General features: G+C 36.8%; 1 protein-coding gene across 2 annotated transcripts in view; it reads right to left on the bottom strand.

Annotated features, from left to right (window-relative positions):
- Positions 1–1353: 1353 nt before the first annotated feature.
- Radx (RPA1 related single stranded DNA binding protein, X-linked) overlaps positions 1354–14116 on the bottom strand; it is a 75051-nt gene continuing 62288 nt past the window's right edge. Inside the window, exons 12-14 of one of the 2 annotated variants that reach the window (XM_075957661.1) lie at positions 8400–8690; positions 6602–6769; positions 1354–1475 (exon numbers count right to left, since the gene is read on the bottom strand). In XM_075957661.1, the coding sequence (XP_075813776.1) occupies positions 1354–1475; positions 6602–6769; positions 8400–8690 (581 nt within the window). The remainder of the gene's footprint in view (positions 1476–6601; positions 6770–8399; positions 8691–14116) is intronic. The other variant, XM_075957662.1, reaches the window with a different exon arrangement.

The raw sequence follows: 14116 nt of genomic DNA, 5'->3' as shown, positions 1-14116 counted from the left end.
CTTTGTGCCTTTCAATTAACAGCTATGTCAATTCCCCCTTATGCATGTGGTTCTAAAATCAAATTGCCCTTTAAAAATAAACCCCAAATCCTAAATTCTCCTTGAAAAATGAGTCTTGAAACCAGTGTGAGAAAATCACCTTGGATCACTTATAACCACACACACACATATATGTGTGCCATCCAATATGGAAAACACACATGAACTGCATTCAAAATGAGACAGGAGACCAAAAAAGTTACTGCATGTTAACTTATTTATTACTGCTATGAAACACAAAGGATTTACAATTTAACCCTCAATACAGTTACAAAGAAAACTGAACACCTTTATGATCAAAATGCAGTATGCTTTTAAGTTTTTAGGCTTCCTATCACATTAAAACTGTATAGCACATGACATCGCAAAATTATAGGGCCATAAAGAATGCTTCTGAGTTTATACCTCAACCACAATCAGATTCATCTTGATACAGAAATATTTACTCTCATTTGACATCTCACTTATTTAGCCACATGGGTGTCAGACACAGGTCTTTACAAAGGTAGAGTGATCATTTACCTTTAAAACACAGTAGAGATCTAGACTGAAACAAATTCTGTTACTTACTGTCCTTTTATTTTCAATACAAGCACTTTAGATATTAATGTGAGATACAATTTCACTGTCTAAAATCACATCACATATACCGAAATTGCAAATAAACATAAGAATGTGGACATACTGTAGTCTCTGGCTTTAACATTATACACTGGTCAAAATACTTAAAACTTCAAGGTATTGGAAATTGGTTGAAAATTTAAACGATAATGTCATTCAATATATTCATTTTATAGCAAATGTAGAGAAGGGAGGGCAGCTGGATCATTACAATCTGTATGTATGTTTCTGGACATGATAGGAATTATGTTGTTTGAGCAATGGACTGAGCTCCTAAGGTCCAAATGAGAAAAAGATGGAGGGAGAACATGAGCAAGGAAGGCAAGACCGAGGGGAGGGCACCCACCCAGGGGAGGGCACCCACCCACTGGGAGGGCACCCACCCACTGAGACGGACACAAAATGTTGGAACAAAAATACACTTTGCAGAAGGAACAGTATAACATAAATTGTTACAAGTAGTCACACAGCTCTGCCACTGAAGAAACTTCTGACAGAAAATTGTTTTGATGGTTTTTCAATAATGAATCTAATAATGAAGTGAGAATGTCAAATACAAGATGAACTGAAAACCACTTAACTTTAGAGTTCTTGGAATATTCTGATGAAAATACCAAGAAAAGAATAGATTCTCTTTAAAGCAGCATTCTATATATACCCTATAATTATTTTGTGTGCTAATCCTTAAGAAGCCTATTCTGGAGTATAAATCTTATGCAAAAAGACCTCCCCTTTATTGTTACCCAAATTACAGATATCCAAGACACAGATGACGTGGGCTCTATCCAGTTCAGCTGCTTCTTTTACAATATCACCTAAAAGTGAAAAACAGATGGTAAGCATTGTAAAATAGTTAAATATTTACTTGGATTTATAATCACATAAACTGATGATCTTTTTCTTACAATATTAATGGTGGCTCTAATCTTCTTTGTAGTTCATCACATGCATTTATGAAATTTCTCCAGACAGAAAGCACATCTATCAATAGGTGCAGCCAATAATATTCTTACATGCATTTCCTAGAACATTTACTTTTCTGTTTCCTTTTCTTTTTTACAGAGTAAAGCAAATCTACATATTTTCAAGGTCACAGACAAACATTTTAGATTTTTAAAGAAGTTTGAAGATTAGCTATCTTTTTTTATTTTCTTCTTTTTTTTTTAAAGCAGCAGAAGCATAGACATTGATGTTATGACTGATACCTTCCTTTCAATAATTGTCAAACTGGGTAAAAGTATTTTTAATATACAATGAAAGGTATTTTTTTCAATGGAAAAGACAGGCCACAAGTTAATAATAACATGAATAATATTTGCTGGGTGGTAGTGGCGCACACCTTTAATCCCAGCACTCAGGAGGCAGAGGCAGGCAGATCTCTGTGAGTTTGAGGCCAGCCTGGTCTACAGTGCCAGGACAGGCTCCAAAGCTACACAGAGAAACCCTGTCTTGAAAACAAAGAGAAATAATATTTGTAGGAAAATGTAAAAAATGTTAGCAGTGAAATTTTTAGAAAAGACAAAAATAAGCAAATAATTAAGTGACTTATTTATACATAACATGCCTGGTCTAGCTGGAACCAATCTTAAACACTTTTTTTTTTGATTTTCGAGACAGGGTTTCTCCATAGCTTTTGGTTCCTGTTCTGGAACTAGCTCTTGTAGTGCAGGCTGGCCTCGAACTCACAGAGATCCGCCTGCCTCTGCCTCCCGAGTGCTGAGATTAAAGGCGTGCGCCACCACCGCCCCGCTTAAACACTCTTCAATGGGGGCCCATTAAAGCAAATTTTGATTTGGTCACACTGTAGAATATTTTGTAGTTCCTGCGTAGAATGTGGTAGCTCTTGCTATAAAGGCATGAAAAATTTCCAAGGTGTACTTTGGGGGAGCTGATTAAAAAAACTGTGTCTATAGAATTCCAAAATACAACATCCCTTCATGATAAAGGTCTAGAGGAGAACAGGGATACAAGGAACATACCTAAACATAATAAAGGCAATATACAGCAAGCCAACAGCTAACATCAAACTAAATGAAGAGAAACTCCCAGTGATCTCACTAAAATCAGGAACAAGACAAGGTTGTCCACTCTCTCCATATCTATTCAATATAGTTCTTGAGATCCTAGCTAGAGCAATAAGACACCAAAAGGAGATCAAGGGGATACAAACCAGAAAAGAAGAACTCAAACTCTCACTATTTGCTGATGATATGATAGTTTACATAAGCAATCCCAAAAATTCTACCAAGGAACTTCCTTATGACTCATAAACATTTTCAGTAATGTAACAGGATACAAGATTAATTCAAAAAAGTCAGTAGCCCTCCTACACAGATGATAAAGGGGCTGAGAAAGAAATCAGAGAAACATCACCCTTCACAATATCCACCAATTAGAATAAATTTATTTCAGAGTAACTCTATGGAAGACTTGTATAACAAGAACTTTAAATCTTTGAAGAAAGAAATTGAAAAAGACACCATCAAGTGGAAAGATCTCCCATGCTCTTGGTAAGGCAGAATTAACATAGTAAAAATGGCAATCTTACCAAAAGCAATTTACAAATTCAATGCAATGCCCATCAAAAACCCAGCAAAATTCTTCACAGACCTCGAAAGAATAGTATTAAGCTTCATATGGAAAAGCAAAAAACCCAGGATATCCAAAACAATCCTATACAATAAAGGAACTTCTAGAGGCATCACAATCCCTGACTTCAAACTCTACTACAGAGCTACAGTACTGAAAGCAGTCTGGTATTGGCATAAGAACACACAGAACTGAATAGAAGACCCAAATATTAATCCACACAACTTTGAACACCTGATTTCTGACAAGGAAGCAAAAAATAGCAAATGGAAAAAAGAAAGCATATTTAACAAATGGTGCTGGCATAACTGGATATCAAAATGAAGAAGAATGAAAATATACCCCATCTATAACCCGCACAAAACTCAAGTCCAAATGGATCAAAGACCTCAACATAAAGCCAGCCACATTGAACCTTATAGAAGAGAAAGTGGGAAATATACTTGAACTCATTGGCACAGGAGAGCACTTCCTAAATATAACACCAACAGCACAGACAATGAGAGAAACAATTAATAAATGAGACCTCCTGAAACCGAAAAGCTTCTGTAAAGCAAAGGACACGGTCAACAAGACAAAACGACAGCCTACAGAATGGGAAAAGATCTTCACTAACCCCGCATCATACAGAGGTCTGATCTCCAAAATATACAAAGAACTCAAGAAATTGGTCATCAAAAGAACAAATTTATCCAATAAAAGAATGGAGTATAGACCCAAACAGAGAATTCTCAACAGAGGAATCTAAAATGGCTGAAAGACACTTAAGGAAATACTCAACATTCTTAGTCATCAGAGAAATGCAAATCAAAACAACTCTGAGATTTCATCTTACACCTATAAGAATGGCCAAGATCAAAAACACGGATGACAACTTATGCTGGAGAGGTTGTGGGGAACACTCCTGCATTGCTGGTGGGAATGCAAGCTGGTGGGAATGCAAGCTGGTACAATGTCAGTGTGTCGATTTCTCAGAAAATTAGGAAACAACCTTCCTCAAGACCCAGTAATACCACTTTTTGGTATATATCCAAAGACCCAGTAATACCACTTTTTGGTATATATCCAAAGGATTGTCAATCGTGCCACAAGGACATGTGCTCAACTATGTTCATAACAGCATTGTTTGTCATAGCCAGAATCTGGAAATGCCCTTCAACCAAAGAGTGGATGAGAAAAATGTACATTTACACATGGAGTACTACACAGCAGGAAAAAATAATGACATTTTGAATTTTGCAGGAAAATGGATGGAGCTAGAAAACATTATTTTGAGTGAGGTAACCCAGACCCAGAAAGACAATTATCATATCTACTTACTTATAGGTGGTTTTAAACATAAAGCAAAGAAAACCAGCTTACAAACCACAATCCCAGAGAACTCAGACAACAATGCAGACACTAAGAAAGACTTACATAGATCTAATCTACATGGAAAGTAGAAAAAGACAAGATTTCCTGAGTAAATTGGGAGCTTGGGGACCTTGGGGGATGGCTAAATGGGGAGGGGAGATGCAGGAAGGGGAGCAGAAAAAAAATGTAGCGCTCAATAAAAAAACTATGTCTACAGAATTCAACTTATGTGCATTTATTTGATGGAAAAATTTAATCAGTAAACATGGCAAACAAGTGAGAAAGAATAGACATGGGAAGACAAGGGGAACTTTCACTTTTAAACAGGATTTTTCTGCAACTGTTAGAAATTTTAAATTATTACTGTGTATAGCCTTTGTGATTAAAAAAAGGGTCGTGTTTACAAGATGACAACAGTGAGGCTGGGCGGTGGTGGCGCACGTCTTTAATCCCAGCACTCAGGAGGCAGAGGCAGGCGGATCTCTGTGAGTTCGAGACCAGCCTGGTCTACAAGAGCTAGTTCCAGGACAGGCTCCAAAGCTACAGAGAAACCCTGTCTCGAAACCTGCTCCCCCCAAAAATAGATGACAACAGTGTTATCCCATGAGCCACTGCTTTAGATCACGAAGCCTATTTGATCTCTTACATTAGAAGTGGGAAAAGAATGGGAAAGTTTGGAATTAGGCAAACTTTCAGATTCCAATCCTAGCTCTGTAATTCATGTTGGTGAGACACTGAGTTCCAGTGTAGTCACCCTTAAATAGGGGGTAGCAGTATTCACTGTGTCAAGGTCTCTATGAGCATTAGTTAGTTGAAAGGCCAGGCACACTGTTCAACACAGAACGACACCAACACTATCATTTTTACTGCTGTGCCATAAAAAAGTGATATCTCACTCACAATGAATCACTTTGCTTTTTTTCTCCTCTAGTGATCTGTGTCCTTCATGTCCAAATATTAACTACCTAGCAGACTGGTACCAGGCACTTTTCATGTGACCACGCTAATGATGGCTGGGAGGATCCTGGCACTAGTCATGAGCAGATAAGTGAGAACTCTGACCTACAATTGTATATCAATAATTGTATATGCATACACCAGAAAGTATGTGACAGGGTAGATATGACACGAAGGGAAAATACAAATACAGAAATATTTTCACTAGTTAGGGGATTTAAGACTACTGAAAGCCCAAGGGGTTGTAATATAGGAAATTATATTACAAATTAATTAATCATCTCTAAAATAGGAAAAAAATCCTGAATCTCATAAATTTAGATACTGAAACTCAGTTTGTACAAGCAGGCATGCCAAGTGACATCATCGAGAAGACTTAATAAGATATGCTCCAAATCAACAGAGCTTCCAGAGTTTCATCAGTTTGGAGGAACCCACCAATAAATGGCATTCTTAAATGCTCTCTCAACTGTATTATCCTGCTGCACTCGATGAAAATGACTAGAAGCTTTACCACTTGCTCAGGAAACAGAAACTACAACAGAATAAACAACCATCATTGCAGAGTTAAGTTTTTAAGCACAGAATGGAGAACTTGATATTGTAGGAAGAAGCATAAGTAGCTAGAGTTTCACTATTGGGCTCACATATAGTCTTAGCTGTCCTGAAGGAGCAGAATGAATAAATAGCACTTGAATAACCAAACATTTATGAGAAAACAATTATTCTGTAGAATTGCTAGCATATTATAATTTGAGGCAATTATACAGCAAAAGTATAAAGGACAAAAGAAAAGATTTACACTAATTCATGGACATACCCTGTCAGTCTGATGAAGTAATTATAACCATAGAAGGGTTCTTTATGGCTCACTGAAATGGAAACAATCTATTTAATTTATTTAAAAGACACACTCACATTTAAGTCTTAGGGGGTACACTTAGCAAATGAGTTAAGGCTACAGTAGTTTAAATAATCACAATTGAGAAAAGGTGACGATTCTTTATAGTGTTTTTGTTTTCTGAACAAAAAGAACAGTTACCTGCAATTGCCTTGGGATCTGGCAGTCTTTCACGGCCAGGTGCTTCTGGTGGGTACACACAACTGTGATTCATGCAGGTCAAGAACGTGTCTATTTGAGATGTCCTCACATCCTCTGGAGAGTACATAGGTAGGAACGCAACATCAATTGCAATCTCATGGTTCAAACCTGTGAGTGAAAGATCACACATTGTTAAATGTTTAGTAGATTAGCATATTTTGCTAGTTTCAGTTTCCTGGTTTGATCATAATGTGTGTCTAATAGTTTAAGACCTGTAAAAACCTGTTTACCTACAGGGAACGAAACTCAAATTGATTTTGATAAGCTGTACCTTCTCACCAAGGTTGCCTGACAATCAAAAGACCCTTTACCATACCTTAGCTCTATACACTTTATCTCTGTATTAAGTTAAAGCATTAAAGAGCAGAATTTATGGGTTATAACATGATATAATATACTCATTTGTGAGATTTATTTAGATATGCCTCACTGTTATAGGTGACTATGTATGTTATAAACTTAAGGTAGGAATAAAGTATCTCATATATTTTCATTGCTTTGCAAATCAAAACTAGTTGAACATAAAAGCTCATTTGTAACTGTGTTAATAATAACTTTACATGGTATATTTAGACTTAAATTTTGTTTGAATTAAAAAATATTATTCTAATATTGAATACTTGTTTTCTCTGAAATGAAAGTGGTTAAGAGACTCAGGAAATCTGATTTTTAATCATGGCCTGCTTTCTGCTCAACTTGAATGCGAGACTTGAAGCCATATAATTTTTCTTTAGCTCTGAATTGAATAGGCAATCAAATAAATAAAAGAATGTTCTTTCTACATTCCAGAAAGCTCAGGGAAAATTACTGCCAAATGGTAGTAAATTGGTTATCTTTATGGATCGAGTAACAACTACATTCTATCCTTCCTTTAAAATTCATAAATGCCTCATGTTTCATCTCTAAACCACCCTCGAAAACAGGTAAGATAACATTTATATAAAAATAGCACAGTTCTAATATTGATCCGATCTGGTGAGCAGAAGGACAAATTTGTGTTCCTTCTACCCTTGCTTTTAGCTGACTCATAGCCAAAGCTAATAAAAAGTGACAATTACATATGAGTCAGATGAGAAGTACAGTCAATCTGCTTCAGTCTGTAGCATGTTAAAAAAAACATTCAGTCTCTGTGTTTCTTTATGACTCTTTGTTTCTGTGGTTATTTTATGTGACTTATGGGAAATCTTGGCCTAAGTTTTATTTTCTAGATATGGAACAAAGTTTGGTAGTGTACCTGATGAGATCAAGCACCATTATCAAAAGAAAACCATCTGAAAGTCAGAGCTTTCATTATCCATGGATATTTATACCTTGTACTACATGCACGAATATTTACATTAGAGGAAACAGGAAGAAATGGACAGAAGGGAATAATGGTGAAAACAGCACTGGTAAAAGTTAGGACCAAGATCAACAAACAGGAGTTATGTCGGTCATGGGTAAAGGAAAGCTCCCTTAGTTCCCATTCTCATCACCCCCAAAATTTTTAAAGACTTGCTGGTGTTGAGACGCCAACCAATCTGATCTTAATTTCATAATTAGTGCTTCCCTCATTTAGTTTGAGCCAAAGAGAAATCCCCCCTTGGACTTGTGTCTGGCAGAGGGTGCTTATATATTTTAAGTATAACTTCTAACTATATTTAATAAATTCATTAAATTTTACACAAACACAGAGATAAATAAAGTCAATACATTAAATTAACAGTATTCAAGAATAAGAGAAAAACAGTTCACCTACCTAGGATGGTTACTTCAAAATGGCCAAGGCTTCGAGCACTCGGAAATTCACTGAGTTTGGGGGGGTTTCCTTCTGAGGGTACATACTTTGCAGGTTGAGTATTAAACTGCTGGGCGAGAAACTTCCCATGCTCGGAAATAAATTTCCGCGGAATACTTTCAGGATAAACACGACTGTAGTATAGGTGGTCTCTCAAGCTGCACTTCTTGTCTCTCCACAGCTGACTCTCCCATCTGTCACTTGCTACTCTTCTGGACTTTCCTCTGGAACCAGCACTTGAACTTTCTTGACCTGTCGAAAGCACAATGGGACAAGCACAATGGACCCATAGACTAGCTAAACCAAGACATTCATTACAGTACAGATTAACGCGGAAGAGTTCAGCAGCTTTAAGATGAAAATTGAGTATCCAAAAGGTAATTCTTATTGAAGTAAGGAAAGAGGAGTCTGGAGTGATGGCTCAGTGGTTAAGAGCACTTGTTCTTGCAGAGGACCTAGGTTCAATTCCCAGTACTCACATAATGGTTTACAACAGTCCATAACCCCAGTCTCAGGGGATTCAGCACCCTCTTCTGACCTATGCAAGCACTAGGAACATGTGTGGTGCAACAACATACGTGCAGACAAAACAACCATATACATAAAATAAAAAAATTTAAAATGTGCAAAAGTTTTGAAAAACGTTCAGAAAAAATTAAATTTGCTTTCTAAATAAATTTTCCTCCAAAATTATGAGTGATGCAGTTTTCTCATTTGTTGAAATTGTGAAGATTTGTAATTATCTTCTTAAGAGTATTTCTCCATTTCCCAAATACTCTTGAATAAACATGTTCCTTTTATTGTATGTAATTCAACCAAAGTGAAATCAAATTCATTACAACAGCAATATAGTAATATTCATCCATTTCTTTGTGTCAGTAGCTTCAACTGTCAATTTGATATAGCCTAGAGTCAGCTGAGAGCATCTCAAGTTGGGGACTGTCCAGATTAGGCTGTTCTGCAGCCATGTCTGTGAGAAATTGCCATAACTGTAGGCAGTTGAATTCCTGGGCTGTAAGACAGTTTAGCAAGCCAAAGAAAGTGAGTCAATAAGCAGCGTTCCTTTATGGCCTCTCCTTCAGCTCCTGCCTCCTTCAGCTCCTGCCTTCTGGTTCCTGTCTTGAGTTCCTGCCTTTAGATTCCCACCATGATGGACTCTCACATGTACATCAAATAAATCCCTCTGTCCCCCAAGTTGCTTTTGATTAGTGTTTTATCACAGCAACAGAGTAGCACACAGGTATCATTTGTATTTTTATAGAGTCTCATGTAGTCCAGGTTGGACTATTAACTCAGTATACAACTGAAACTTGCTTTGAACCTCTGGTCATTCTCCATTGGGCTCTTGAGGGGCTCTCAAAGATTGGGGTTGTAGGTGTATGCCAGGTAACTATGGAAATCATTCATTATTGGTAGAAACCATGTCCAAAATAAAACTTAATTTCTGCTAAAAGTAATCTGAACAAATACTGTTTTTTGTCGAATAGCATTTCTCCTACAAAAATTTACATTTACTGTGTATGACACTCCTTCTAGATACACATGGCTTATGATGAAGGAAAAGGGAAGTAAATTGAGATTAAATATCTCAGGATTTGGGCTGGTGAAATGGCTCTTTGGGCAATGGTGATTGCTGCTGAGCTTGACAATCTGAATTCAGTCTCCTAGGCCTCAACATGGTGTGAAGAGACAACTCTCACAAACTGTCCTCTGATTTCTACATGTGAGCTGTGGTGTGCACACATGCATACACAATCAAATGTTAAAAGGAGGTCTCTATTATTCTTCTTTGTTTTTGTGTATAATATATGCATGCATATATATATGTATATACACACACACACACGTGTGTGTGTGTGTGTGTGTGTGTGTGTGTGTGTGCATAGAGGACCAGAAATTGATGTTGAGTATTTTCCTATATTGCTCTCCACCTTATCTTTTGAGACAGGTTCTTTAACTGAACCTGAAACTTACTTATTGTCTAGACTGGCTGGCCAGCAACCTCCAGGTATCTTGCCTGCTCTGTCTCCACGGCAGTGGAATTACAAGTATGTTTTCTGCTTGTCTTTTTAAGTGGGTGCTAGGGATCTGAGCTCAGTTTGTCAGCCTTGCAGGACGAGTGCCTTGTTGAATGAGCCATTTCCTTAGGCCCCTATTTGTTTGCTACTAAGAAACCAGTTTATTATCGATGCGCAATGCAACTGCTATGTTCGGTTTCTAAAGTAGAATATATGTTATCCCTCACACAGGATGAGAGTTGTTCAACAGTTATTGTGTACCTGTTATACATCAGACATTGTGCTAAGAAATTTGGTACGACTAGTATTTTGATTGAATAACACACCTTTGGGCATAAAGACATATTCATGCTAAAATCAGAACAGAAATTAGATGTAAAATAAGACTCTCATGTTGTCAGTTCTACTAAGACAAGCTATGCGCAACTGCATTTTGAAGTTAACCAAGTTTGCCAAGTTGCTTCTTTACAACTGTTTTGTGTCCTGTTGTCAATTCCTGTCCTAGCATAAGAAGCCTTGATGAGACAGAGCAACAAGGCTTTACCATGGTTAATACACCACTATTGGCATTTCAGATTTTATCCTCTATCAAAATCCATGCACCAAGCACAGTGCTTGGTTTTTTAAATTAGCTGGACATCTACTGAAAAAAAATGATTCATGTTAAAAGAATCAGAAGGGAGGATACAGAAATTGAACACAAACTTCTGTTCATCAGGAATCTAAAACACTGCAGTGCCACAGGAGTTATTTTAAGTTCAAAATCAGGCTTATGGATGTTCCTATGGTGAGTATTGATAAGGAAATGGATAAATAAATGAAACACATGAAAAAAAAGGAATATACTCCAAGGAAACAGGCTTAAACAGAAGATTGAGAACTGATTTTACTTTTTAAATTCCCTCTAAATAAATCCCTTTTATTTAAACTAATAGAAGTACTTGGGACAACAGGAAGTACCTGAGCATAGTGGCACAGCCTATAATCTTAACATTTCAAAAACTGAAAGTCAGAGGCATGAGAATTGTGACTTCAGAGACACAGGCAGGCTGTGTTAGTGAGACACTGTCTAAAAGAAAAAGATGAAGAGCAGCAGTAACAGCAAGTAACTTACTCAATGACCCACACCATACTCAACATTCCCACAGCATGATTAAGTCATATAGTATCTTAATCTTTTAAAAATAAACACTTATCTTACCTTATGGAAAAAATTACATTATTGAACTTGTCAGGACTAAGTCATGAGCACACACCCACACACACCCATACCCCCCCCCCCAAAATGTATTACTAGAGACTATAAGGGTAAATACATGTTTTATGAAAATTTCTCCTAAAACCATGCTTTATATTTTTATCTTAGCAATTTCAGATTATAATTTCCTACTTCAGTTATATATTCCTAACAAATGAATATCAAAGAAGTATAGGCAACACTCGCATTTACAGGTTGTGAATAAGTACGTGTTCAAGAAAATTGGGAAAGAGACAAAATATATTCAGACTTCGCGTTTTTCTAAAAATGAGATGAAGAATCATAAACTAGAATTCTTTTATGTTTAGTTTGAGCACTACTAGAATTAACATACAAATACACATTTGTTTATCATGTGAAAAATGGAAATACATGTCATTAAATAAATAAAAAAGTTCCTCCTGTGGGCTAGAGAGATGGCTCAATAGCTAAGAGCATGGCTACTCTTGAAGGGAACCTGGGTTCAGTTCCCAGAACCCACACAGCAGCTCACAATTGACTGTAATTCCAGTCCTGAGGATCTGATGCAGACATACATGCAGGCAAAACACCCATACACACAAAATAAAAATAATTTTAAATAAATAAATAAATAAAAATAAAAATAGCCATCCAGAGTGAGAGTGATAGAATAGGAGATAGGAAACATGTAAAAAATTAAAGTTCTTTAAATTTGTGTTCTTTGGTAGAGTTGACTTTGGAACTATGTTAATAATTAACCAAATGATAAAACAAGTATTATCTGAATATATTTAAAGAAGTCAGTCCCTAGCATTAAGATAAAAGAAGTGAGCTTAAATATCTACCCAGTTTATAATAGAACCATTCAGAAAGGAATATTACAAGTTATCAAGCTATAATAGTGGGGTACACCATAAAAACAAAAGGAATTGCAAAAAACCACTCAGAACATTATTCTGGGCTTCTTAAATTTGCGGTTGGTGTTATAGTTTTGACATGTCCCCAAAAGGTTCAGGTGTTGAAGGCTTGCTTCCCAACTGGTGGGTCTATTCATTGAGAGGTGACTGAACAATGAGGACTCAGGTCTAACCAATGGATCTGGCCCTTGTTGCTTTTCAGATCTGCAAACCCTTGATGGCCTGGGAAGTTTCACGGGTGTTCTTAAAGTAAACACAAAGATTTGCAGTTCTTGATTTGAGTGGTTTTATAGGGGTTTCTGGGTCATGAGAACAGGAAACCATTTTCACAGGTCACATCAGGCTTCTTATGGGAAAAGGAAGAGCAGAATCCGGATTCTTTCACTGGAATAGGTTTCCTTTATTTTTAATCTTGTATTTTAAAATTATTTGTTGATTCAAATTGGAAGTATACTTGTGAAATTACATTTTGTCTTAACACTAACTAAATACCTAATAGCCAATAAGTTAAGGAAGCACTTTTTCTCACTCTGCCCTCTGTAAATGCTTAGAAACAACAGCTAGCCAAGCGTATATTCAAACCTATAATGCCTTGTCTGTAAATGCTAACTGCTACAGCTCTGTGGGGGAATGATTGATTTCATGTCTGCGGAAAGAATGTGCGAGAGGAGTCTGTAAACATGCTGAAAAAAACAATAGGAAAATTCTTCCATCCCCCTCCCCCCCACGGCTATCATACATCATGACGGTCATATGAAAAGTATAAGCATAAATGAAGAATGTCTGACCCACAAATTTGGCAGATTGTCACTAGTAATGGTAGTGATAACAAAAACAAAACAAAACTAAAAACAAACCAAACCAAACCACCAAAAGAAGCAAAACCGAACCAAAGCAACAGCAACAAGTCTACCCTACAACTGATCAGTTCTGGAGAATACTTGGGATGTGAATCGTTATTTTGGAAACTGACAAAGAAAAACAGAAAGTACATTTTTCTTCTTAAGTAAATGAAATACATCCTATGACCATTTGGAACTAAGCATTTATCATCAGTACCTGACAACATTAAGAAACAAGGAAACTTTATAAGTGTTGAGTGTGTTAACCTGCCCCCACTAGGTAACAAGGAGCAAGGAAAAAAATTAGTTGGAGTAGGGAGAATAGAGTGGAAACGGTGTAAATACAGTATTCATACATGCAACTCCAAAAATGTTAATTAAGGAAAGAAAACATGTAATTATAAAGATTAGACAGAAATTGTCAGAAGCGACTGGGCAAGAAACCTGGACAACCAGAGTTCAGAGCAATCAAGAGAACACTTAGTCCAAACACAGACAAACTGAAAACAGCGGGAAGCTTTATGGGCGCTAACTGGGCTGTGGACTGCCCCTCCCTAGCTACAGCAGGGTTCTTGAAGAAGGAAGCCAGGGTTCATTCTGTGTGGCCCTGGTCCAGTACACCTTACTCACAAATTATGTAGCTTTCTTCTTTTTGTTTTTCTTAGGCTGTGGGGGGGGAATT

The sequence above is a fragment of the Microtus pennsylvanicus genome, chromosome X (assembly GCF_037038515.1).
Source record: "Microtus pennsylvanicus isolate mMicPen1 chromosome X, mMicPen1.hap1, whole genome shotgun sequence".
In the NCBI taxonomy this organism is placed as follows: domain Eukaryota; kingdom Metazoa; phylum Chordata; class Mammalia; order Rodentia; family Cricetidae; genus Microtus; species Microtus pennsylvanicus.
Note: the sequence above shows the minus strand (reverse complement) of the source record. Positions and strands in the feature narration are given on the sequence as shown.